The 23,815-nt window shown below is 54.3% G+C and overlaps 1 protein-coding gene across 1 annotated transcript in view; it reads right to left on the bottom strand.

The window, feature by feature from the left end:
* Positions 1-20,892, bottom strand: part of VWCE (von Willebrand factor C and EGF domains) — a 30,383-nt gene extending 9,491 nt beyond the window's left edge. The window contains exons 1-15 of the mRNA XM_061156951.1: positions 20,765-20,892; positions 17,945-18,039; positions 17,733-17,822; positions 17,266-17,394; positions 14,866-14,982; positions 12,784-12,900; positions 11,761-11,889; positions 9,997-10,439; positions 9,821-9,914; positions 8,294-8,376; positions 6,442-6,529; positions 4,626-4,711; positions 3,208-3,325; positions 2,243-2,328; positions 405-501 (exon numbers count right to left, since the gene is read on the bottom strand). Of these exons, the coding sequence (XP_061012934.1) occupies positions 405-501; positions 2,243-2,328; positions 3,208-3,325; positions 4,626-4,711; positions 6,442-6,529; positions 8,294-8,376; positions 9,821-9,914; positions 9,997-10,439; positions 11,761-11,889; positions 12,784-12,900; positions 14,866-14,982; positions 17,266-17,394; positions 17,733-17,822; positions 17,945-18,039; positions 20,765-20,874 (1,882 nt within the window). The 5' untranslated portion in view covers positions 20,875-20,892. The remainder of the gene's footprint in view (positions 1-404; positions 502-2,242; positions 2,329-3,207; positions 3,326-4,625; positions 4,712-6,441; positions 6,530-8,293; positions 8,377-9,820; positions 9,915-9,996; positions 10,440-11,760; positions 11,890-12,783; positions 12,901-14,865; positions 14,983-17,265; positions 17,395-17,732; positions 17,823-17,944; positions 18,040-20,764) is intronic.
* Between the last annotated feature and the right edge of the window lie 2,923 nt (positions 20,893-23,815).

Here is a 23,815-nt window from a genome sequence, read left to right as displayed (position 1 = left end):
TCTGTATATCCTAAATGTTCTATAACAAAATGTTACTTGTGAAATAATGGAAAAGGTGAAAATAACTATTAAAATATAAAAGATCTCTTTAATTTCCTCTCCCTGTTCTAGAACATCCCTCATAGGGATGTTCGTTTATCATCCCACCTAGGCTGCAAGCTCTGTACATTTTCATATCTGCTTCCAGCACCCCGATGGAGCTTCCTTTGGGCAAACTGTTTTCCGTCCCTGAGCCCCAGTTTCCTCATCTCTAAAATGGGGTTGTCCCACGGATTTGTTGCAAGGACGAGCAGAGATGAAGCAGGGGTGGTGCTTTGCATGGAGAAGCCTGGTGCAGGGTGAGCCTGGATGCGGGGGCCGGGGGTTCTTTGCCGCCCCCACCGCCCCCCCAGGCAGAACATTACCTGCCGAACAGTCTGGGCAGCACTGTCCGGGGATTCGAATCGGGTGAGGGCAGGAGTCCACACAGTCTGTCCTCTTGCAGCTCACTGAGCCATCTGCCTGGAGGAAGGAATAACTTCACCAAGACCCCACTTGCCACGCCAGTCCCCACCTCCCCATCCCACTCCACCCTGCCAGCCCCCCAAAAGAAAGGGCAGTGCTGCGAATTGGCCAGGACCTGGCCTAAGGGGCATCACAGTGAAGCTGGGAGGTGTCAGAGTTCCCCCAAAGAGAACCAGCTACTTGGGAGAGGGGGCTTGAGCCTTCCAGAAAGCCTTCCCATACCCCAGAGGGGAAAGGTCAGAGCTGGGGTCTGGTCTCCTCAGCTTCCAGTCCCTTCCCCCAGAAGCCAAGGCTGTGCCACAACCCCATCCAAATTCTCTCAGCGTTTCCCTGAAACCCTGGCTCACCCCAAACCTACGGAGTACAATGAAACCCTATTTTTATAGAAAGCTATTCCACCGGAAATCTTTCAGAAGATGAAAGCACCGTACACAGTTTCTTTTCTTTCAAAAGAAGCTGAACTTTTGTGTGATTTTCTTGTAATTTGAGTGCCCTAGATCAGTCCTGAAGGAAGAAAAAGGCAGCGGAGGTACCTTTCCTGCCAGCTCTAATTCCAACTAAATGTTTCCAAGTTTTGTACGAGTCTAACGCCTTTTAACAAATGCCGCATCAAGAGAACGTAAAGGCCGTGGTTCTCAGGAGCTGGTGGGCACACAAGTCACCCAGGGATTAAAATGCAGATGCTGAGTCCAAGGCCTGAGTCCAAGTCCAAGAACCAACCTTGGTTCTACCAGGCCCCCCAGCAATGCCAATGACAGAGTCAGTGCATGGGTGCATGCTGAGTAGCTTCAGTCACGTCCAACTCTTTGTAACCCTATAGACTGTAGCCCACCAGGCTCCTCTGTCCATGGGATTCTCCAGGCAAGAATACTGGAGTGGGTTGCCATTCCCTTCTCCAGGGGATCTTCCCAACCTAGGGACAGAACCAGCGTCTTTTATGTCTCCTGCATTGGCAGGCAGGTTCTTTACCACAAGCACCACCTGGGAAGCCGACAGCCAGTGCAGGGACCCCATTTTAAAAAATGAAGATCAAGGGGACTAAAAATTCTTTCAAAGAAGACAGGAAAGCTGGGGACTTCCCTGGAGGTCCAGTGGTTAAGACTTCTCACTTCCACTGCAGGGGGCATGGGTTCAATCCCTGGTCAGGAACTAAGATCCCAGATGCCCAATGGTGCAGACAAAAAAAAAATTTTTTTTATATTTTTTAAAGTAGAAAGGAAAGCCAACCTGTATTCAAACAGGAGCTAAAACGATTGCGCTGGTAAACAGCTGTGTTTGCATTTCTGTTGATCTGACTCTCAAACTCACACACCCTCACCTTATCCATTTCTGAAGAAGTGAGGTCACAGGATTGATGTTAATGAAGGAGGCATCACAGTTGCACAGAAAAGGCCTGAGCTACTGGGCCTCAGGCTGCCTGGCTCCCTTTGTTACCCCTGTCCAGGAAAAACCTGGTCCCGGGAATCCTAGTTCTGACTCCTGAGGCCAGCGGCTCCCCTCACACGCACCATGGGTCACATTCCACTCTGACGACAGACAGACTGCCAAGCTCTGCCATCCTGAAAATCTACGGAGGACAAAATAACCTGGATCCCAGATCTTGTACAAAAACAGGAGCTGACACCATGGAAGGGAGACTGGGACGGGGCCTGACGTGGCCCCCTTCTGCAGAGGCAGCAGTGCTGGCCGGGACGGGGAGGCGGGGAAAGCAGCTGAAGGCGCGCAGGTTGTCATTCACCTGGCAGATGCATAACTCACAAGGATCACCGGGAGACCAGATCTGTCCAACCGGAAACTCAACCCCGTTGTCATCGAGAGAGCAGCCTGGCGGGAGACAGTGAGGGAGAGAGCACGAGTGGGCAGAAGTGCCGAGGAGCGGCCTTGATGTCGGAGGGACCCACAGCACCACCCGGGGAGGACAGACAGACGCCTCTGCTCGCTCGCGCTGCGTCCACACAGCCCTGCCCCAGCAGCTGCCACCTGGCTCCCCGTGTTAGTCAATTGCTTCCCTCCCAGCATGCACCTGGTATACACGGGCACACGCACACATAAATGTACACGTCCATACACATCCATGAACACCCCCATTCACACACAGAGACACACTCATACGAGTGCAACAGACACACAACAAAAACACACAGACAGAAAAATGGTACAGACGAACCTATTTCCAGGGCAGGAATAGGGAGCGGACATGTGGACAGGGTGCCAGGGGAGGGTGGGACAAGTTGGGAGAGTAGCGTTGACATATATGTACGTCTACACCACCATGTGTAAAACAGATAACTAGGGGCAAGCTTCTACACGGCACGGGGCGCTCAGCTCGGCTCTGTGATGTCCTAGAGGGGTGGAACGGGCAGTGGGGTGGAAGGGAGGTCCAAGAGGGAAGGGATACAGGTATACAAAGAGCTGATTGACTTCATCATACAGCAGAAGCTAACACGACATTGTAAAGCAATTATACTCAATGAAACACACAGATACCCCTCACAGACACCATGGACACAAACTCACACACAGATGCTACTCATATACAAACTTAGAACACACAAGCATACACACTCACACACACACACACACCTGCTTCCAGAGTACACATACACACACAAGAGTCTCAGTGGGCGAAGCTCAGCCTCACTCCTCTCCGCTTCCCGGCCTGGAGCTGGGTGCGGCCTGGGATGCAGGCTGGGTGGCCCTCACCTGTCATGGGCACGGGTTCCCTGCAAGCATAGCAGCACTGCCCGGGGCCCAGCCACCACTCCTCGCGGGGGCAGTCCAGTTCCGGACATGGAGTGAAGGAACATTCCACCTCCCCATTCTGGAAGAGAACCAAGAGGCACAAACCAGGGAGGGCCAAGAGAAAATCAGCAGGCTGCCATCTCCTCCCCTGAAAGTGACAGATCTCCAGGGAGCAAGAGGGGAAGGAAGGGTGAGTCCTTCCCTGGGGGTTGGGGGTCAGGCCGGGAGAGGGTCCCTGGAACATGTCGACTGTGTGACTGCAGGGTCCCAGGCTGCTGTAGCTGCAGCCTCCAGCATCTCTTCCCCTCACTTCCTCCAACAGCTCTCTGCTCCCACTCCAAACCACTCTCACCTGCAGCCACAGAACCTTCTCACGCACCAATCTGATTGCATCCCTCTATCACTTAAAACCCGGCAGCTCTGCCAGGTCCAAACCCTCTGCCTGGCTGGCAAAGCCCTTCCTGACTGAGTCTGAAGCAGATGCTGTCACCCACACACACAGACCCCATCTGGCCCTAGGCCGATGGGGACAGCATCCTCCAGGTTCCTTCCCCCTACACTCCCTGGGAAGCAAGGGACTATAAACAACCACCTGATGCTGGGGGTGTAAGAGCCCAGCTCCCTGGCCTCTGGACACACCCACTTCCTTGGTGTTCTCCCATTCCAGAGCTCCCCATGGAATCAGCCTGAGACCCCGTCTCCATGTGGCCCCTTCGCCCACCTGACCTGCTTCCCTGGTCAGTTCCTCCTGAGAGCACCACCCCCAGAAAACCACTTACACAAGAGGCCCGCCCCAGGCCCTGCTTCTTGGAACCCAGCCCAGACAGGATCCCTGCCTCGGCTGCATCTCCAGTCCCTCTCGCCATCTGGCCTCCAGCCAGAATGGACACCACCAGGCCTCAGACTATGCCATACTCTCTCCCGCCTCCTGCCTTCTGCTCACACGGTGCCCTCTGCCAGGCACACCTGTCTCAGCTCCTCACCTGGTTAGTCTTTGTCATCCTTCAGGTCTCAGCTTAGCACCTCACCCTCCAAGAAGGCTTCCCTGAAGCGCACAGTCTGGTTAAGAGCCCCGGTCCCCTGTCCACTGCCCGCCTGGCTGTGGGCCTCCTGATGGAGGCATCCGAGGCTGCCCTGTGCTCGGCTGTGTCCCTAGGACTCAGCATTGTCCCAGGTGCACGGTAGGTGCTCTATAATAACAACGCTGAAGGACAACTTTCAAGGAGGCTGCGGGAAGGCCTTGGGGAATGCTAAGGTCCCTTTAGTCTCTTTCCTGCCTCAGTCTCCCTTTTGCTATCCAGTGTCTCCTCTTCTCCCAGTCAGCGGCTCCTGGGAAAGTCCTGTGCCCCTGCCCGTCACCCACCAACTCAGCCGCCTACCTGGCAGACACAGGTGGTACACTCATCACCACCCCCACTGAACACAGCCCCGTCTGCGTACCACCGGCCGTGGAAGTAGCACCTCACTGTGGAGGAAAAAGGAAGAGGCAGCTCAAGGTCTTTGGGCAGCTAAAGAAACAGGTAAGGGGGTCTCTGGGAAGAAAATGCACCCCCACAATACTCCACGGCTTGCCCAAACCCAAGAGCCCAACACTGCTACCCTCCGAACCCTCAACTATTAATAGAGTTAGATCGGTGCTTCAAAACTGATGGAGAATGAATCACATACAAAATAAGGTCCTTAACCAAGAAGGCAGGGAAGCCCTGAATAACTGAAGAGTAAATAGGACTTCCTTGGCAGTCCAGTGGTTAAGACTTCATCTTCCAATGCAGGGGATGTGGGTTCAATCTCTGGTTGGGGAGCTAAGATTTCACATGCCTCATGCCAAGAAACCAAAACCATAAAACAGATACAATACTGTAACAAATGCAATAAAGACTTTAAAAATGATCCACATTTTTTTAAAAATTTAAAAGAATAAGAGAAAAGAAGAAATGAAAAAAGAGGGCCCCAGACACCTGCAACCAGGTCTGGGAATGCCGCCACTCCCTGGACGGGGTTGGGGAGGATTCGGTAAGAACCTCTTATCTGAACATCCCTCACCCCTGCTGGTAAAAAAAACAACCTTAAAAATCTGCCCAGGCTCCACCTGGGCTCAGTCAGAGAGCACTGGATTCAAATTCTAGCTTCTCAACTCGCTAGGGGCAAAATACTTAGGCTCTCCTTAGCCTCAGTTTTCTCATCTGTAGAATGGGATTAACAGTTCCTACCTCAAAGGGAGCATATTGCCTATTCAAAAAATGTTTTAACTAAAAATAACATAACATTCAAAACTTCAAAGGAAAAGCAGTATTTAATAAGAACACTAACTCTGAAATCAGGTAAACTTAAGAGCAAGCTCTGCTCCTTTACTAACTGGCATACCCTTTGGGCAGTGATGACCGCTCTGAGCCTCAGTTTCCTAATCCATAAAATGGAGCTATGAATAGTACTCTCTCAGGGCTGCACCACAGGGATTAATGAGATCAAGGGCTGGCGAGCACCCCACACAGCAGCGGCCCAGAGCCAGCAGTGACAGCCATGAAGTATCTCAGGAAAGAGAAGCACATTTTAACAAAGAACCGACTCATGGGTGGGGCACAGGAGACCCCCTCCTAGTGCTGGGACGGAGCCATGCCCAGGGTGGACCCAAACCCCTTCCTGTCAGTGCTGAACGCACCACCCTTGTCTGGGGGCAGGCCAGGCTCTGAGCCCAACCTAGCATCCAAGCTGCTGTGTACACAGTAGGTGCTCAATTAAAACCGGCATCTTGGGACTTCCCTGGTGGTCCAATAGACCATACTTTCCCTGATTAAGACTTTCCCTTCCAATGCTGAGGCACGGGTCCCCTAGTTGGGGAATTAGGATCTTTCATGCCAGGTGGTGCAGCCAAAAAAAAAAAAAAAAAAACCCAGCACCCTAAAACGCTTCACGTAATCTGAGTTTCTAAAGCAAAAATCAATGTCCTTGCTCTTTCCTGTGCTCAGTTCAGTCACTCAGTCGTGTCCGACTCTTTGCGACCCTATGGACTGCAGCACAACCAGGCTTCCCTGTCCATCACCAACTCCCGGAGCTTACTCAAACTCACGTTGATAGAGTCGGTGATGCCATCCAGCCATCTCATCCTCTGTGTTCACTCCCCCTCAAAAAAAACACTCAAAGTACACCCCTCCATCCCCTCCTACACTGCTGTCCTCGTCCTGCAGAGTCCCTTACCTGGGACACAAGTACAGCAGTCCGACTTCGGGGAGGCCTGGCAGGGGTCGGGGGGACACTCGGGGGAGATGCAGGACACGTTTCCAGCCTGGGGAGGTGAGAGATGGCGTGGGTCGGGGACGATGGACCATCAGGCCCGTCAGAACCAGCTCGGTCCCGATTTCACACCACCCACAGGACTCCTCTCCCACACAAAAGTCTCCTAAAGGAAGCCATCCAGACCTTTAAATGCCACCATGGACACACAAGGGATGCAAGCAGGGACCCAGTAGCAGGGTTTATTATGGTCTTGGTTTCCAACATCCCCCTTTCCAAGATGAGGGGTAGAACAGAGAGCAGAGCATGCTGCCTTCCTCACGAAAATGGACGAGCCTGGAACCCCATGGTACTGGTCCCCATGGCATCCCCCCATGGCACTTCCCCACCATGGCATTGCCCCCCACTGATTACCCCCATGGTATCCCCCCATGGCATTCCTTCCCATGGTATTCTCCCCATGGCACTTCCCCTGTTATGCCACCCCCTCCCATGGCATTCCCTCCCAGGGAACTGCCCCCCATGGCATCCCCTCATGGCACTTTCCCACTATGGCACTGCCCCCCATTGATTACCCCCATGGTATCCCCCCATGGCATCCCTCCAGTGGCACTGCCCCCCCATGGTACTGTCCCCCACGGCACTTTCCCCTTCCATGGCACTGCCCCCTATGCCATTCCCTCCTATAGCATTCAGAAGCTCTCAGAAGGATGCTAGGCAGTGAGGAAGAGGTTACTTCACTTTCCTGCGCATCTGAGTTTTGAACCAAGTTACTGATACTGGCCAGAGAATTAAATTCAAAACTCAGTTTTCAAAAACTGAAGCTAAGACCAAAAAAAGGTCCCCAGTTTTGGAGTCAGCCAGACCTGAGGCCCAGGGTCTGCTCCTCCTACTATGGGCAGAGCATATCACCTCTCTAAGCCTCAGTCTCCCTACCTGTGAGAAAAGCCAGGAGCTTGTTGAGGATTGCGTAAGATGCGATCAGGCACAAAAGAGCTTGCCGCACAGGAGTGTGGCACATGGGAAGGGCTCAGTAAGGAAGGTGGTAGCTGTCTATGTGCCACCCCTCCCCCATTTTATATTGCGGCTCCATCATCCCTGCCAGGCTGGGACCACTTTTAAAGACGATCAGAGGCAGTGAGGACTGGTGGGCAGAGCCTGGGTTTGGACGCAGACAGACCTTGGCTCAAATTCCAGTTCTGTCACCTCCCAGCCTCAGTCTTTGCATCTGTAGAATGGGGACAGTAAAGCCAACCCTGAAGAGCTGCCAGGAGCCTCAGGTGAGGAACTAGATGGAAAGTACCAAGCCCCCAGACTTGTGCACACTGGGTGCTCATGAGCCAATCTTCAGGACAGCACCTGATTGCATCTGGCACACAGTAGGAGCTTAATAACTATTCTTGGAGGAGTGCACTTGCCTCTAGCAAAACACTAACAAGCTGAGTCCTGTAACGGCCGTCTCCCTCCCCGTGTGGACACCTTTATTGTGCCGGCAAATATTTTGCCTGGAGAGAAAAACAGCTTCCCTGGTAGGAAGTTTCCAAAGGAGTACCCTCCCCTCCCCTTCCCAGACAGATGGACCCTGTTTGCCTGTTGGCTCTTTTCTGCTGAGCAGAAGCCTCCCTGACCCCACAGACTACCGCCTTCCCGTCCCCCACACTTTTAAATACGACAAGTTCCAACCCAAATCCACAGCCTGAGAGCCCTCCCTCAGTTCAACGAGCTCACCTTTAACATCCCGTCTTTCCCTCTTCCTCTAAAACTCCCAAAGGTTAAGAAAACACCCATGAGGCTTCAGGAAGCTTGGGATGCTCACCAGACAGACACAGATGGTGCAGTTCTGGTTGGGAGGTGAAAAAACGTCCCCTTCAGCCCGGACGACGCCACTGTGAAAACAACCTTTGAAAGACAAATAGGAGTGGAGGCATCAAACCTCTTAAAAGGAGAGGAAGCTGGAGGTCTCGCTCCTTTTCCAGGCATAACGTACCTGGAACCTTCTCTTACTGGCTTGGATGCCTCAGCAGTGGCCAGATCTAGGTACTCAGAATTGTGGGGTCCTAAGACCCCTGGAAAACCACAGGAGACATCTACTTACGGTGCCCTGGGAGGGTCCTATTCAAGTCTGATAAGCCCACAACTGTGCTGAAAGTGTGGCCCTTTATTCCCATAAAGCAAGAAAGGCAGCCATACAGCCCCAGGTTCCAAACCTGGCCTGTCACCTGAGTGGCCTTGGACTTGGATGTGTCACTTAACCTCTCTGGGACTTGGCTGTCTTTTTTGTTAAATGGAAACACCACCACATGCCCTGCAGGGAACCTGGAAGGAGCCACAACCACAGATGTAATGTAGACAGCAATTGACATTCAGGGCTTAGAACATAGTAGAGACACAGTAAAAGATAACAATCATCATTAATAAAATCAGTGAGTTGCATTTTCATTGTCACCCTTAGAAAGACTTTTTCACTGCTGCTCAAAGTGCAACAGCATCAGTATCTTATCACCAGGAGCTTCATAGAAATGTAACAGCTTAGGCCCCTCTCTCTACATCTTCTGAATGAGAATCTGCATTTTAACAAGATCCCCAGCGATTCACGTGTGCTCAGTTGCTCAGTCGTGTCTGACTCTTTGCGACCCCATGGACTGTAGCCCACCAGGCTCCTCCGTGCATGGAATTCTCCAGTCAAGAATACTGGAGTGGGTAGCCATTCCCCTCTCCAGGGGCTCTTCCTGACCCAGGGATAGAACCCAGGTCTCCCCCATCGCAGGCAGATTCTTTAACCACTCAAGCCACCTGGGAAGCCCGAAATTCCTGTGTAGGATGAGTTTTAAAGCACTCTGCTGAAGGACTTGTTAAGATTTGAGGTCTTTATCCTAACAGCAATGAAAGCAAACTTAAAAAATTGTCAGCAGATAGTGGGAGGGAATCAGGAAAGCGATACAATTTATGAACAATTACTCTTCCTGCAGTTAGGAGGGGGATTGGGGCAGGGGAGGGGACTGCAGACTGGGTCTGGAGAAACCTGCTGAATGAATGAATAAAGCTCAAAAAAGGATGCCCTTAAGATTGAAACGTTCCCCTTGGGAGCACAGATACCAGTGGTTCTCAAAGTGTGGTCCCTGGCCCAACAGCATCAGCTTCACCCAGAAACTTGTGAGACATGCAAATTCCCAAGACTTATCCTATACCTGCTAAATCAGAAGCTCTGGGGGCTAGGCCCAGGGATCAGCCTTCAGGTGATATATGAAAGTTAGATAACTGTCTTTCAGTTGCAGAAAGGCAGGAAAAGGGAAGAGGCAGGACCCTGCAGGAAACTCATAGCTTTCCCTGGACTAGCGCCCACCTGTACACGATGGGCAGCACCCTCCATCTCTGGAGGGAATCGGGTGGGAGCAAGCAGCTTCACACGTCACCTTTTCACAGGTCACCTCCCCATCCTAGAAGCAGAAATGGAAGTTCCAGCCACCACGAGGCCCCAGACACCAGACCAGGGAAACCCCAAGGACCCTTCACACCCACCTCACACCAGCACTGGGAACAGCTAGGCTCTGTCCAGCGGCTCCCTGACTCATATGTGGCCCCTAGGTGCCAACAGGCAGAAGGTCCTGGTGCCAGCCGTGTGGTCTCAGGGCCCCTGGGTAAGGGAGGGGTCACCGCCGTCTTCTCCTGGAGTTGTGCGGGAGGTCTGAGGGTTCCCAGCAGAGAGGGATGCGGCACGGGGGTGGCCACCGGGGTGGACAGCAGCGGCGTCGGGGCAGAAGGGGAGGATGTGGGCAGTGCAGGTGTGGGAGGTGGTGGTCGTGTGCTCCTGACTCCAGTCGGGGGCCCCGGAGCCCCGGAAGGAGGGCTGTGCCCGGGGGAGAGGGCGGGCCGGCCTGCCTCTGGAAGCAGCAGCAGCATCTTAGGAGGGTGCTGCAGAGGCTGCAGGATGGCAGATGGGGCCAGCACGGCTTTGGGGAAAGCTGAAACGGAAACACAGAAGCATCTGGAAGGAGGCAGCAGGGGCAGGAGGCGAGATTCGCGGGGCGAGGACTCGGGTCCACCATCACAAGGCACTGAACGTCTCCAGGTCAGTTTCTTCATCAGCAGGATGGGTCTAACACCACCAGTTCAACCTCAGACTAATGGGGCTGCAGTGACGATCAGGAGAGAAGACTTATGAAAAAGTACCAAAGCAGCCGACCGAAGTTACGAGTTGGTGATACTAGCAGTCAGAAGCTTCAGCCAGTGCCAAATCAGTCTTCTCCTTTCCCCTCCTCGCTGGCCACAGAGGAGACTCGGGTTTTCCTGAGCCAGGCAGACCTTCTCTAAGCCCTCAGGGATCCATCCCAGGAATGACCCTTCGCTACTTCTGTGTCCCGACAAGTCAGCAATGCTCCCTGACCCAGATGGGACTTCCCACGAGGAGATGCTGAGGCTCAGGAGAAGAGCCCAGGGTCCTCTCCCGTCCCACCCCAGACAGGCCAGCTTACAAGCTGTTGCCTCCCCCAACACACACACACACACACACACACACACACACACACACACACACACACACTCACATACAGGCTTAGGAAAGCACACATTTTCCCTGCAGATGGACACTAACTGCCCAACAGTCTGAAAGAGAGACGGACCAACACGAGAGAGGAGGCAAATGTGGGGCGAAGGTATGCGCAGAAAGGGAAAGTCACGGATCAGAGTGCGCCCGGGGGAAAACAGGCTGGGCAGGGAAGGGGAACCTGGGTGGCCAAGCTCAGACCAACACAGGCAGTCACAGCATGGAAAACTGGCCCCGTGCCTCGGATATTGACACAATATTACACAGACGCTGACAGGCACACTCGCCGTTAAAGCATGGCAGAGAACTGACCCCACACTGTCCCAAGTGTCCCGCGAAGCCCAGGTTACTGGGACTCCTACATCAAAGGCTTCTCTATCATGGGTTGTTTTTTGGTGGGGTTTTTTTCCCCTTTACTATTTGGGGGGAAACGGTAGGGCTGGGGAAACAGTGAAAGGAGAATAAAAGAAGGATGGGTAAAGGGGAAAGAGACAGAGAGGATGAAAGATCGGTGGAGGAAATAACAAAGAAGATGCACTGAAAAAAAGTTCCTGCGGAAGGAAGAGGCACTCTGCCTCCCCACGCTACGGGAGAGAGCAGGGAGGCTGGGGGCGGGGCCTAGAGCCGGGGCGGGGCCTAGGGCCGGGGGCGGGGCCTAGGGCCGGGGGCGGGGCCTAGAGCCGGGGCGGGGCCTAGAGCCAGGGCGGGGCCTAGAGCCGGGCGCGGGGCCAGGCGCTCACCTTCGCAGGACACTCGGTCAGCCCGGAGCCTGAAGCCAGGTCGGCAGGTACACAGGAAGCTGCCCACGGTGTTGTGGCAGGAATGGTGGCAGACTCTCCTCTCCAGGGGCCTCCGACACTCGTTTACATCTGCGGGAGAGCCTCGCTACCGACGGCTGTCGGGGCTACCAAGTCATCCTTCCTCCATCTCTTAGCCCAAAAGACCGGGGAAGTCTCCCTGCCACGTTCTTGCGGGGTCCTTCCCTGCCCCAGGGCGACGACGTGACTCAGATGTCTGGGAATGGGGCTGAAGTCTAGTGCTAGTCCCCTTGGAAGGTCAGTACATCCAGTAGGCATTTAATGGATGCACCAGTGACTCACACTCCAGCACTGGGCAGCAGTGATTAAGTGCTGGCCGGTGGGGATGGGCCCCCACTGGGAATCTCGGCTCCAAACCCTCCACCATCCCAGTGTTGGGCATCGGGTGCTGTGGGCCCTTCTGAAAAAGAGTCTCAAAAAAATCACTGCACTGCTCAGGGCAGGCTTCAGGACAAACACCCAACTCTGCTAGAACAAGGTCTTTTTTCAGGCCCATGGGACCCCACCTTCAACCCATGAGCCAAGCTCAAGCCAAACATGCCAATCCCTTTCTGGAAATTTCTGCTAATGGGCTGAGAAAACAGGGGTCTCCTTCTAAACCAGAGGAACCAAGACATAACGTGCTTTATTTACCAAGGGGAGCAAAGGCAGCCAAGAAAATGGGTGAGCAGAGAGGAATCCTTGGGGTGTATCTGGGAGAGGGTGGAAGAGAAACATAACAGGATGAAAGTGGCATGTGGCCAGGAAAAGTCCAAGACAGGGTCTTCCATTAGCAGTCACGCCAACCCCAGGGAAAGGCAGGCTCTGAGCAATGGCTCAAGCGCTTGCAGGCTCCAGGGAACCAAGGAGGTCCAGACTGTTGACCTTTCCCCGTCCCTGGGCTCACCCTGTCGGTCTTCCTGATTGGCAACCTAAGTATGAAGACAACAGGGTCCCTGGCCTTACCTACACAGGAGTGCCTGTTGCCATGGAGATGGAAGCCAGTTCTACAGGAGCACCTGTAGCTGCCAATGCTGTTTTTACATCTCTGCTGGCAGGGGCTCCCAAGGCATTCATCGGTGTCTGGAAGGGAATGGGACATGGCTGGAGTTCATTTCCCTGTGGGGTTTTGGAAACATACAGTCCTCTCTACCTACCTCTCTCATCACCATCTTCTACCAGACTCTTAACCCCTCTCCTTCTCAAAACCCACATCCAGCCTATCAACTCCTAAGTTCTTCATGGACCAGACCACTTCTCTCCACCATCACTGCCATATCCTAGCCCAGGACACCTTTGTCTCTGGTCTAGAGGATAACAACTGCATTGTGCGTCTCTCTGCCTCTCCCTGTGCTCCTCCCACGCTACCCTCTACACAGCCTCCAGGAAGTTCTGACCAAAGGGTACCTCTGATCAGGCCACTTTCTGTTTAAAATCTCTCCAAGGCTCCCACAGGTATGAATGATCCACCATAGCTCAGGAGCCCAAGGCTGCCTTCCAAGCTCCCTCTTTCCCCCTCACCTTGACTTTGGCCTAAATTCTGGCCATCTTCCAAATGTACCATGCTCTTGTGGGCCTCCTCCTTTACGCATGTTCTCCTATCTGCTTAGAATGTTTTCTCATCTTGTCTGGCTGGAAAACTCCTATTCATACCTTAAAACCCAGCATCTATACCACCTCCTCTGTCAAAGCCTCCCCAAGCCATTGTTTGAAACTGGGGAAAAACTGAAAATAATCTGTATATTCATCAATAAGAGAAGAGTTAGTAAACTATGAGATATTTGCACTGCAGAGCACTAGGCAGCAGTTGACATGAATAAAACAAATCTGTTGACCCTGATGTGGAAATATCTTCAAGATGGACTGTTAAGGGGGGAAAAGCAGGTGGAGCAATGACTGGGTTCAGATCTCAGCTCTAACATGATCTTGAGCAAATTAATTTCTTTAAACCTCACTATTCCTACCAGGAAAATGGAAATGAACAGTACCAACTTCATAGGACAATTCTGAAGATGAAATGAGAAAATGTGTGTTAAGTACTTAACGTGATGCCTGGAACACAGGAGTTGAATAACTATTAACCCCCCTACTCCCTGCATCTCTTATCCTTCTACCTCTATAAGGGCACATGTGTGTCTGTTCACGTACTGGGGAGAGGCAGGCAGGTCACTCATCAGATTGATGACCAAGTGCTATTCAACTGCATTCTCCAAATTCATGTATGGAAGCCCTAACCCTCAATGTGATGGTATTAGGAGGTGGGGTCTTTGGGAGGTAGATGAGGTCTTGAGGGTGGAGCCCTCATGATGGGATTAGTGCCCTTAGCAGAAGAGCCATGAGGACCTCATTGAAAAACCTCACTGTTCTTCCCCTTCCATCAGGCGGGGCGCTGGAGGGCAGGATGCTTTCTTCCTGGCTGTGTGTCTCCAGAGCCTGGGCCAGCACAGGGGCAGGTGATGACTATCACAGCACGGCCTCCCACAAGACACACCCCCAGGGTGTCACAGCCCCTTCCCCTCAGCCCTCCCCCATCTCAGGGGCTTCCTCCCTCTCGTCAGTCTGCTCCGCCTGCCCCTGGCCCTTCCCTCTGCCTCTCCCTCCCCTTCCCCCGACCCTGCAACGATGGCAGCAGCAGTTTCTACTGAGTCGTGGTCCAGAGCAAAGGCCATAGTGTCAGAAACGCAACCTGATTCCCCCTCCTCCTACTGACAGAATGACCTTGGGCAAGCCTCATCCATAAAGTGAGGATGAGAACACCATCTCCTGGGACTTCCCTGACAGTCCAGTGGTTAAGACTTTGCCTTCCAATGCAGGGGGCATGGGTTAAATCCCTGTTCAGGGAACTAAAGTCCCACATGCCAAGAGGTACAGGCAAAAAAAAAAAGAGAGAGAGTGAGCAGCATCTTGCTTAGAGGACCGTGGAGAAGGTGATGTGCCGTCATGCCTGGAGAGCACAGGCTGGGCCTGGCAGGGCCTTGAGGTCCACGTCAGAGCCTAAAAGCGGTGGCGACGGCACACAGCATCACTACCCCTCCCAGAGCCGCTCACCTTGGCAGCTGTGGCGGTCCGCAGACAGCTGCATGCCCGGCCCACACTCGCACACGAACCCGCCTTCCGTGTTCACGCAGTGGCCCTCGCAAGAGGAGCTTAAACATTCATCGATGTCTGGGGAGAGAGGAAACACTTGCATAGCTCACTCTGAATGTGTTTTGGATGTGGGGAGGGTGTGCATCCCATGAGGACCCTGAGCCCACATGGGGCATGCCTGACTGCCACCCCAGGGAGAAGGAAGGCACTAGGTAAATCTTCTGGTTTTAGGGACCCCCAGTCCAAGAAAGAAGAGGCCACGGGGCCAAGCCTCTCTGACCCACACAGAACAGATGACGGGAGAGGCTGGTTGAAACAGAACCGTTTCCAACGGTCCCACCTGCAAGGCAACCCCAAAAAGGCCAGGGGAGTGGGCAGGAAGGTTGATTAAATTCCCTTTAGTTCTTGTGGAGCACCGCTGGCATGCAGCAGACCTGGAAGGGATCTGTCGAGGACACAAATGTGACTAAGACACAGTGCTGGCTCTCCAGACGGTCGCAGCCTGAGAACACAGGAGTCATAAGGCACATCCACGAGAGGCCAGTGTGGGGCAGGGTTTCGCATGTGCCCCATCAGGGACCGCCCCCCACGGCAGGTGTGTGATGAAGGAGAAGTGGGCTGAGAGGACCAGGGGGCAGCCAGAAGGGGGCTGTCAAGTGGAGCTTCCAGGAAGCATAGGGAACACAGTGGAGGAGTGGGGGGTCAGTCTGGTGGGAAGCGGAGGTGGAGAGGTGGTGGGTTAAGGCCCAGCTGTGGGGCACAAAGGAGCCCTCCAGGCTTCTGTCCAGGGGGGGCCAGTAGGGCTTTAGGGAGGTTCAAGCCTGGGGGTAGGGGAGGGTGCTGAGAGACAGAACCCCCACCCCAGCTTCAGAGCATCCCTTCCGATCTCAGAACCATGAGGATCTAGGAGGTCAGCTCCTCCCACTCCAGTCTACTCTGCCCACCTGAGCCTCCCTTCCACCCCTGGCCCCCATGCATGCTGGTGCCCTCCATCCTCCTTCCTTGCTCTTTCCATGGCAGGCACCTTTGGAACTATGCCCACTTCCTCTAAGACATCCACCCTGACACCCTATCCCACCCCTGTGACTCCCCTGCTCTGCACCTGCTTCGACATTGGTCTCTGGCTTTTCCTTAGTCCAGTTTGCCTCTGCAAGGAGAAATGTGTCTGGAAAGAACTTCAACCTTCTGAAAAAGGCCGGGAAGTGGGTGGGGAAGGAGCAAGCACAAAAACTCCTTCATGGGACCTTTGACTCAATAGTCTTCCTTCTGGAAATAATCAGAAAGGCCGACTGGAAGCCACTTTACTGCAGCATTATTCATAGCAGCCAAACACTGCAGACAAGCTAAGGATGGATAGCACAGAAGTAGGTACTTAGATTACAGTAGCCACATCTGCAGCCATTAAAAATGATGTTGTAAGGACTACTAATATTTCCTGCTCACAGCACAAAGTTAAAAAACAATGAACGAAAGTGATAGATAAGGTATGATCCCAATTTTATAAAACAGACAGAGAGGCATGCCTGACACACAGTCCCACACACACACTCACAAATATACATACAAATACACATATCGACCAAGGGAACAAGGGCAGGAAAAAAAAAAATAACTTCATTTTAGTAACAAATATCTCTGGGTAGGAACTTCTGGGACATGTTTATTTTCACCTTTCTACTCTTCTTTTACTTTCCAAATGTTCCAAAGTAAGTTATTTTTTATTTTTATATTCAGGGGAAGAAATGTTTATTTTCACAAAATGTTAAAAAGGCACAAGGGTGGGGGGCAGGGATGGCTTTCAAGCTCTCTGGAAACACAAGTAAGAAGCTGGTCACAGTAGCATCTATGAAGAAGGTAACAGACTTGGCCTGTAGGAAATTTAAAAAATTGGGAACAAATAATACTTTTACAAAGTAACTATTGAGTTTCCCTTGCCTCATCATTCAAATGTCACATTCTCAAGGGAGCCTTTTGTGGTCCAGCAAAAGGCTGGACCCAGTTCCCTGTGCCCCTGTGGGTCCTGGCACTGTGCACTCCTCCGATGATGGTCCCATTAGGTGGGACTGTCACTGTCCTTCCTCATCTCCCTGCACCATATCCTGAAGCAACATATGAGCAGAGATGGCCCGCATAACCCCAATCCCAGCTCAGTTCCTGGTCCGTAGGACATGTTCGATAGGTATTTGTGGAATAGCCGAAGGGGCAGATTCCTTGTGTTCACCTGCCCACCTGCCCACTTGCAGACTTCAGGGCCGCTCCAAGCTCGGCTTCACTCCAGCATATCCTGGGAGACTGGCCTCGGAGGCCAGGGAGGAGACCCCCTTCCCGCCCGCCCCTCCCTGCTGCTCTCAGGCCTCTCACCGGTACACCTGATGCCAACCGCTGTCTCGGTCATGGAGAAGCCCACGGGGCACACTCGGGCCACCTCCTGACAGCCACCATGGTTACAGGTGAGGTCACAGCCGTATTCCCCGCAGGCTCCGTGGGCTTCTGAAACAATCACCACACCTGTGAGCACGCGCCACACAGCAGTCCCAGCCGCCCCCTCCCCACTGCCCCCCGGCTCCTCCTAAATTCTGTGGGGAAGGGGGCCCTGGAGGCAAACAGGACTGAGTTTAAATGCAGCTCTGCCACTTACTGGCCACGTAACCCAGGGCGAGCCACTAGCTTCTGGGCCTCGGTTTTCTCATCTATAAAATGGGAATGAGAATGCCTACCTCATAGGGCTGTTTGAAAATGATGCGCTAGGGCACGACTGCCCAGTGCCTGGCACAGTCTCACTGTAAACAGAGCTCTTCCCATCAGCCAGGGCCCGCGCCCCCAGTTACCTGGGCAGGTGGGCCCTTGCTCTCCGTCCTGGCAGGAGCAGACATTGGGAGCGATGCAGATGCCACTCCCACAGCCAAAGGAGCAGAGGGCTGAGAGGAGAAACACAGGTGAGGGAGTCAGGGCTGGAACCCCCCAGTCTGCCCCTCAGGCCAGCCCAGGGAACGCGCACCCTGCTGAGGAGGATGTTTAGGGCACGTGGACAGTCACTTACGAAGGGTGCAGTGCCCACTGCCCATGGAGGGCGCCCAGCCAGGGCAGCAGCCACTCCCGAACCCCGAGAGGCAGACGTGGGGGCCCAGCCGGCGTCTGCAAGAGAGGAGAGAGTACCTTCCGAGTTCTGTCCTGGGGGTCGGGGGAGGATTCATCTCCTGAGCCGTGAAAGCCTCCCAGCCAGTCAGTAAGTCACCAACACTTCTGGAAACCCCCACCTCCACCCGCAATGGACAATGAGACGTTTCCAAAGAAAAATGACCCGATGGTCTGTCCCTCCTGGAGGCAGGACAAAGACAAAGTTGTAAGAGAACAGACACTAGCTGCCTGTCACGTAGACAATGAGCAAGGAGGGCCCTCAGAGCTGAGAAGGGAAGACTGCAATGGATGAAGAACCCCAGGGACGGCTGCCTCAGGGCCTTTTCACTTGCAGTTTCCCCCATCAGGAAAGTTCTTCTCCAAACACACACACATAGCACCCCCTTTCCTGTAAAAGGTCTCTCTGCTCAAGTCACCTTCTCAGAGAGGCCCTACTTTTGCAACCTTACCTCACTTTATTCTGCTTCATAACACTTTCTGGGACACTGAATTATTGGGTTGGACTAAAAGTTTGTTCTGGTTTTTCCATAACATCTTAAACTTTTTTGCCAACCCAATACTCACTAGTTTGTTGACGTACTCATTCCCTGGCTCCCCTACCATACCCTGAGGACAGGGGCTTCATCTTTTTGCTCAACTCCGCACCAAGGGCAGCATCTGGCACATAGTAGGTGTTTAATCAATGGCAGTTGAGGGCAACGCTGAGAAGGGATAACAATAGAAGAGTGGGGAGATGGTGAAATGTCAGTCCTCAGGTGACATCTCTGAGAAGGGGGAGAGGGTGCTGGTGAGCTGCCCAAGGGAGTGAAGGGGGACCCAGTGTACCCAATGCTGGGTGAGGCCACGCAGTCTAGCCATGAACAAGCCATTTCCTCTACCTTCAAGGGGCAGACAAGGAACCATGTGTAACAATAAGTGCCACAATGTTACAGGCTAGGGAGGAAGCACAGGAGTGGTTTCCTCCCTTGAGGCTGGAGAGAGAATGGGGGCAGCCTGTGAGAGTGGAGGAATGTTCCAGGCAGGAGCGGCATGTGCACCGGCCTGGAAGGGGTCAGAGAGGATGACAAGAACTGGTTCTGGGCTGGGTAGAGGATGGTGAAGCCCAGCCTAGTTTGAACTAGGAATCCTAGTCCAACAGAATAGGGACAAGAAATCTCCCCCAACAGTGTTCTACCCAAGACTGCAGACTGGTGGGAATATCCTGCCAGTCAGGCACTCTCTGGGCTTCCCTGGTGGCTTGGGGATAAAGAATCTGCCTGCCAGTGCAGGAGACGTGGGCTCGATCCCTGGGTCGGGAAGATGCCCTGGAGAAGGACAGGGCACCCCACTGCAGTATTCTTGCCTGGAAAATCCCATGGACAGAGGAGCCTGGAGGGTTCCTCTGGGGCCTTTGGGACGGCAAAGAGTTGGACACGACTTAGGGACTAAACAACAGCAATAGGCAGTCTACAGAGCATCCACGATGTGCAGCAGGCACTGGGGACATGAATGGAAAGACAGAGTCAGTCTGCTCTTCTGGAGAATAATCTGTGTCAAAAGTAACAAGTATTCTGGAAAGGGAAACTCAGGGCACAGGGCGAAACAGAAACGTCTGCAGAAAACTGTCCCTGGAGCCTCCAAAAGCTTTTTCCCTCTCTGAAGTCATCGCACAAGAAGGGGCCCTGGAAGCGGGTGGCGGGGGGGGGGGGGGGGGGGGGGGGGGGGTGCGGCAGGGATGTCTCACCCGCTGCCCTCGCGGGAGCGATTATGGCAGCAGCCTGAGAAGGAGGCTCTTCAGATGGGGCTCTCAAAGGGACAGGGGTGCACCAAAGCGGCAGAGGGAAGGATGCCCGGGAGGCCACTGGAGCCTCATCCTCAGGTGGGCAGGGGCCGAGCGCCCCAAGGGGCCGAGGGTGGGCGGTGACGGGGAGACAGGTGGCAGGCAGCACGGCTCTGACACGCCGGCGGAGCGGGCGGATCTGAGCAGGAACTGGCGGTGGCTGCGGAACACACGTGCTAGTTGCGAGCCTGGCGGGGCCGCCCCCCTGCGCGCCCCCCGCCCCCGAGGCCGTGGCCGCGGGCCAGGCCGCCCGCTGACACCGTGTTCCCTCGCTTTGAGCATCACGCACACACGCGCTCCGCCCGCGGCGACCCGGCCCTCCCAGGAGGAGACACGAGGGGAGGGAGACATCAATCGGGAAAGAGCAAAGGGACAAACACCCCACCCCCGCCCGCGTGCACACTGGCAGAAACCGAAACATAACCTAGAGAGACCCCGGCGGTTCCAAGGTCCACGGCGGGCACAGAGCCTGGACAGAGGCAAAGCCCCCAGCCGCGGAGCAGCCAGCGCCGCGGGGCAGGCCAGGCACTGCCTAGGCAGAGCCACGGGCACGTTTGGGAGCGAAAAGCCCGCCAGTCCGAAGACCAGCTGGCATGTCCCCGGCCCCCTGACCAGGGATCCGCGCTCCACGGTACTCAGAGGGGCTCACCTAGCGTCGGGATCTTCGGTCCCCCCGCCAGATCCCAGTCAGGACAGCCCCGGCCAGGGGCGCAGGACGGCCACCCGCCCGGACCACAAGCTGTTGTCCCTTTGTCCCGACCTCCCGGGCTCGCCCGCGCCGACAGTGCCACGGGGAGGGGGGGTCTGCCCGGACCCGCGACTCCGGGACGCCCCTCCGTGCCTCCCGGCTCCGCGCCGGTAGCGCTCCGGCGGAGGCGCAAGGGAGGGTTGCGGGGCGCTTACCTCTCGGCCCCGAAGTGCCCCGGCGTCTTCCTCCCGGTATAGCCGCGGGCCGGGATGCCCGGCAGCAGGAGCGCGACGCAGGCGGCCCGGAGGAGCAGTCCGGCCCACATGACCGGCGGCGGCGGGTCCCCCCGGCTCGGCTGGGCTCCGGCGCCGCGCGCGGGGGAGGGGGCTGCGGGCCCTCGCCCCTCCTCCTGGCGCCGCGGGGAGCGAACCAGCGAGCCCCGAGCTGGCACGCGGAGCCGAGCAGGGGGGCTGGGGACGCCGAGAGGAGGCGCCGGGGGCCGCGAGGGGACGCGGCGGACAGCTGGGGGGTACTCTTGCACCTCGAAACACACAAAAGGCAGCGGCACCCGCCGGCCCGCCGGTGGCCTCCTAGGGAGGCGCGGAGCCCGGGGCGGGGGCAAAGATCAGGGACCCCTGGGGGCGGGGTTTCGTCCTCGGCCCACACCCCCTGCCCGGGTTTGGGAGTCGGCTTCCTGCGAAGGGCTGTGGGCGTCAGACGGAGGCCCGGGGAGGAAAGAGACTCCGGGAACAAGGCTGGAGGCTGCGCGCCCCGGGAATTGCTGGTCGCGATGGAGCCCGAGATACCTGCGTTGTACGAGAAGGTGGGACGCTGGGTCCCTTCGCTGCTGGGCACTTTTAGGCTAGCCCCCAGCCTACCAGCAGGTCTGCACCCTAACGCTCCCTGGCTGCGCCGGTCAGTGGGTTCCCCTGCTCCCTGGTTGGGGGCGCTGGCGGCTCTTGAACCCACAGACTCCTCTTGTCCCCTTCAGCAGCTGCCCCAGGCCAGTCCGAGATGGTAAGCAGGGAGGTGGTGAGCAGGTGGTGGACGTAAATCAGAATCATCCAGCTGGTAGAAAGCTGAAAGGCTGACTAAATTCTACCTTCTGCTTTGGGCAGGAACCTCCCCTCGCCACCCAGACTCAATCAGTCCAGCTTTTACTTAAACACTTGCAGGGATGAAGGTCTCAGTACCTATCAGAAGGCAGCCCAATCCGATTGTGAGTAACTCCATTTGTTGGCAAGTGTTTTTTCCTTCCCAGCTAAATAACCCCCGTGCCTTTGGTTCTGCCTGTGCAGTAGCCCTTCCACTGGCGACCTCAGCCTGTCACTAAGGTCCTTAACATTGGTGGCCACAAATGAACACGGTGCCAACAGTGGTCTGGATTCTTGCCTCCTCCCTTCCAGAGGCCATACTTCTATTAACACAGCCTGATATTACTTGGCCTTTTTGACAAGCCAATGATGCTGTCAGTTCCTTACATAAGATTTACAGTAAAGGGAAGCCTCCGGTGCTCTTTGTTGTCATGTCTGTTTGTTGTTACTGAACACAAACTGCTAAGCCGATCTCCTTACGTGAACCTGTGTGGCTGAGTTTTTGCAGATGTTCAATTTAGGGTGGTTACCTCACCTTGCTGGAGAAGGAAATGGCAACCCAGTCCAGTATTCCTGCCTGGGAAATTCCGTGGACAGAGGAACCAGGCTACAGTCCATGGAGTCGCAGAAGAGTTGGACATGACTTAGCAACTAAATAACTCATCGTGTTAGTTTGACCCGTCTGAGCAACACGTTTTCAGCTAATAGGTTGCCAAAATAGTCTGTATTGGGAGATGAATGCCACTTCCATATTTATGTCCATTCTGAGTCCTGAGGACCCTCAGAGTCTTAGGGCATCTTTCCTTTATGTTAAACATCCAGAGGTGCACTTCCTCCTGTCATTCAGACTGCATTCCTCACCACCACTCACAGAGTGCTTCGATGCCCACTGTCAGTGGCCACATAGTCAGAAATCTAGCCCTGAAATCATTCTTTAAAAAATATTTGAAAAAATTTATATATTTATTTGCCTGCACTGTGTCTTAGTTGTGGCGTGTGGGATCTAGTTCCCTGACCAGGGATGGAACCCGGGCTCCCTACTTTGGAGGTGTGCAGTCTTAGCCACTGGACCACCAGGGGAATCCCATAGCCCTGAATTATTAAATAGGGATAAACAGAAAACTCTTCCTTCATTCGAGCCCGCAAAATCTATCACTCCACCGTCCTTATCATTCCTATCTAGACCACCATCAGTGTCAAATAGGCGCTCTGTCTTCCTGGATCTAGAGGCTACCCACAAATTCTCAACACACTTGCACAGGACAGTTTTTTACACATCTGTCACCCTTCATGCCATCTTCTCCCATGCTCCAGCACACCTCAGCTACCTCCTTTCTGAACTTGACTACTTTATGGAGTTGCAGCCCCTCCATCTCACCCTGTAAGTCTGGCAGACTTGGGCCAATGGGCAGCCACAATGACCGAGATGTAACTGTGTGTGTAAAGAAAATCCTTACCTACCCTCAACAGGAGAAGCCCAGGATATTTAAATCTGTAAATTCCTACCGGTGAATTTTGAAAGAAACAACTTTCTAAATAGCCCCTGACATTTCTTTCATTTCCTGTTTCTTTGACCTTATGGCATTCACCTTGCTCGTCATACCAAGTTCACTTCTTCAGTTTGGTTTTCACTATTTTCTGTTTGTTTTGTGTTTTGGTTTGTGTGACCTCGAGGCTTCTCAAACTTTGGACCCGGAGAGCTGCTCACTTGAAATCATCCATCCTCAAAGACGAGTTCAGGCCCATACGGCTCCTCAGTATTTCTTCCCCAGTTCTGTGGCTTGTGGCTGCTCAGTAACAAAAGGGACCCTCCACCGAGGGTGGAGGATTCAAGTTGTTGTTGGCTGTAGAAAGGAGGCCTCTGGCTTGTGACCCTTCCAAATGGTCATGTGATGAGTCAGTGTTTCTATTATTCTCCCAAAGGTCCGTTCGTGCAGAGGCCGGGAGTGAGGCGAGCTCATCAGCGCCTACATGGAGAGGAGCCATTCCAGCTGGCTGCAGCAAAGCTCCAAAGGCAACCTTTCACCCCGGGAGAGGTGATTAATGGTTTTAAGAGGGGATGTGGGAGTGTGGCAGCAGGATGTCAGTTTCCAAAGGATTGCTGAAATTCAATCCGGAGTGAATATACCCCAGATTGTAGGAAGCAAAAAGCTGCACGCACTCCGGTTTCCA

This window comes from Dama dama, chromosome 2 (genome assembly GCF_033118175.1).
Source record: "Dama dama isolate Ldn47 chromosome 2, ASM3311817v1, whole genome shotgun sequence".
Lineage (NCBI taxonomy): Eukaryota > Metazoa > Chordata > Mammalia > Artiodactyla > Cervidae > Dama > Dama dama.
This window is presented reverse-complemented; position numbering and strand designations above follow the sequence as displayed.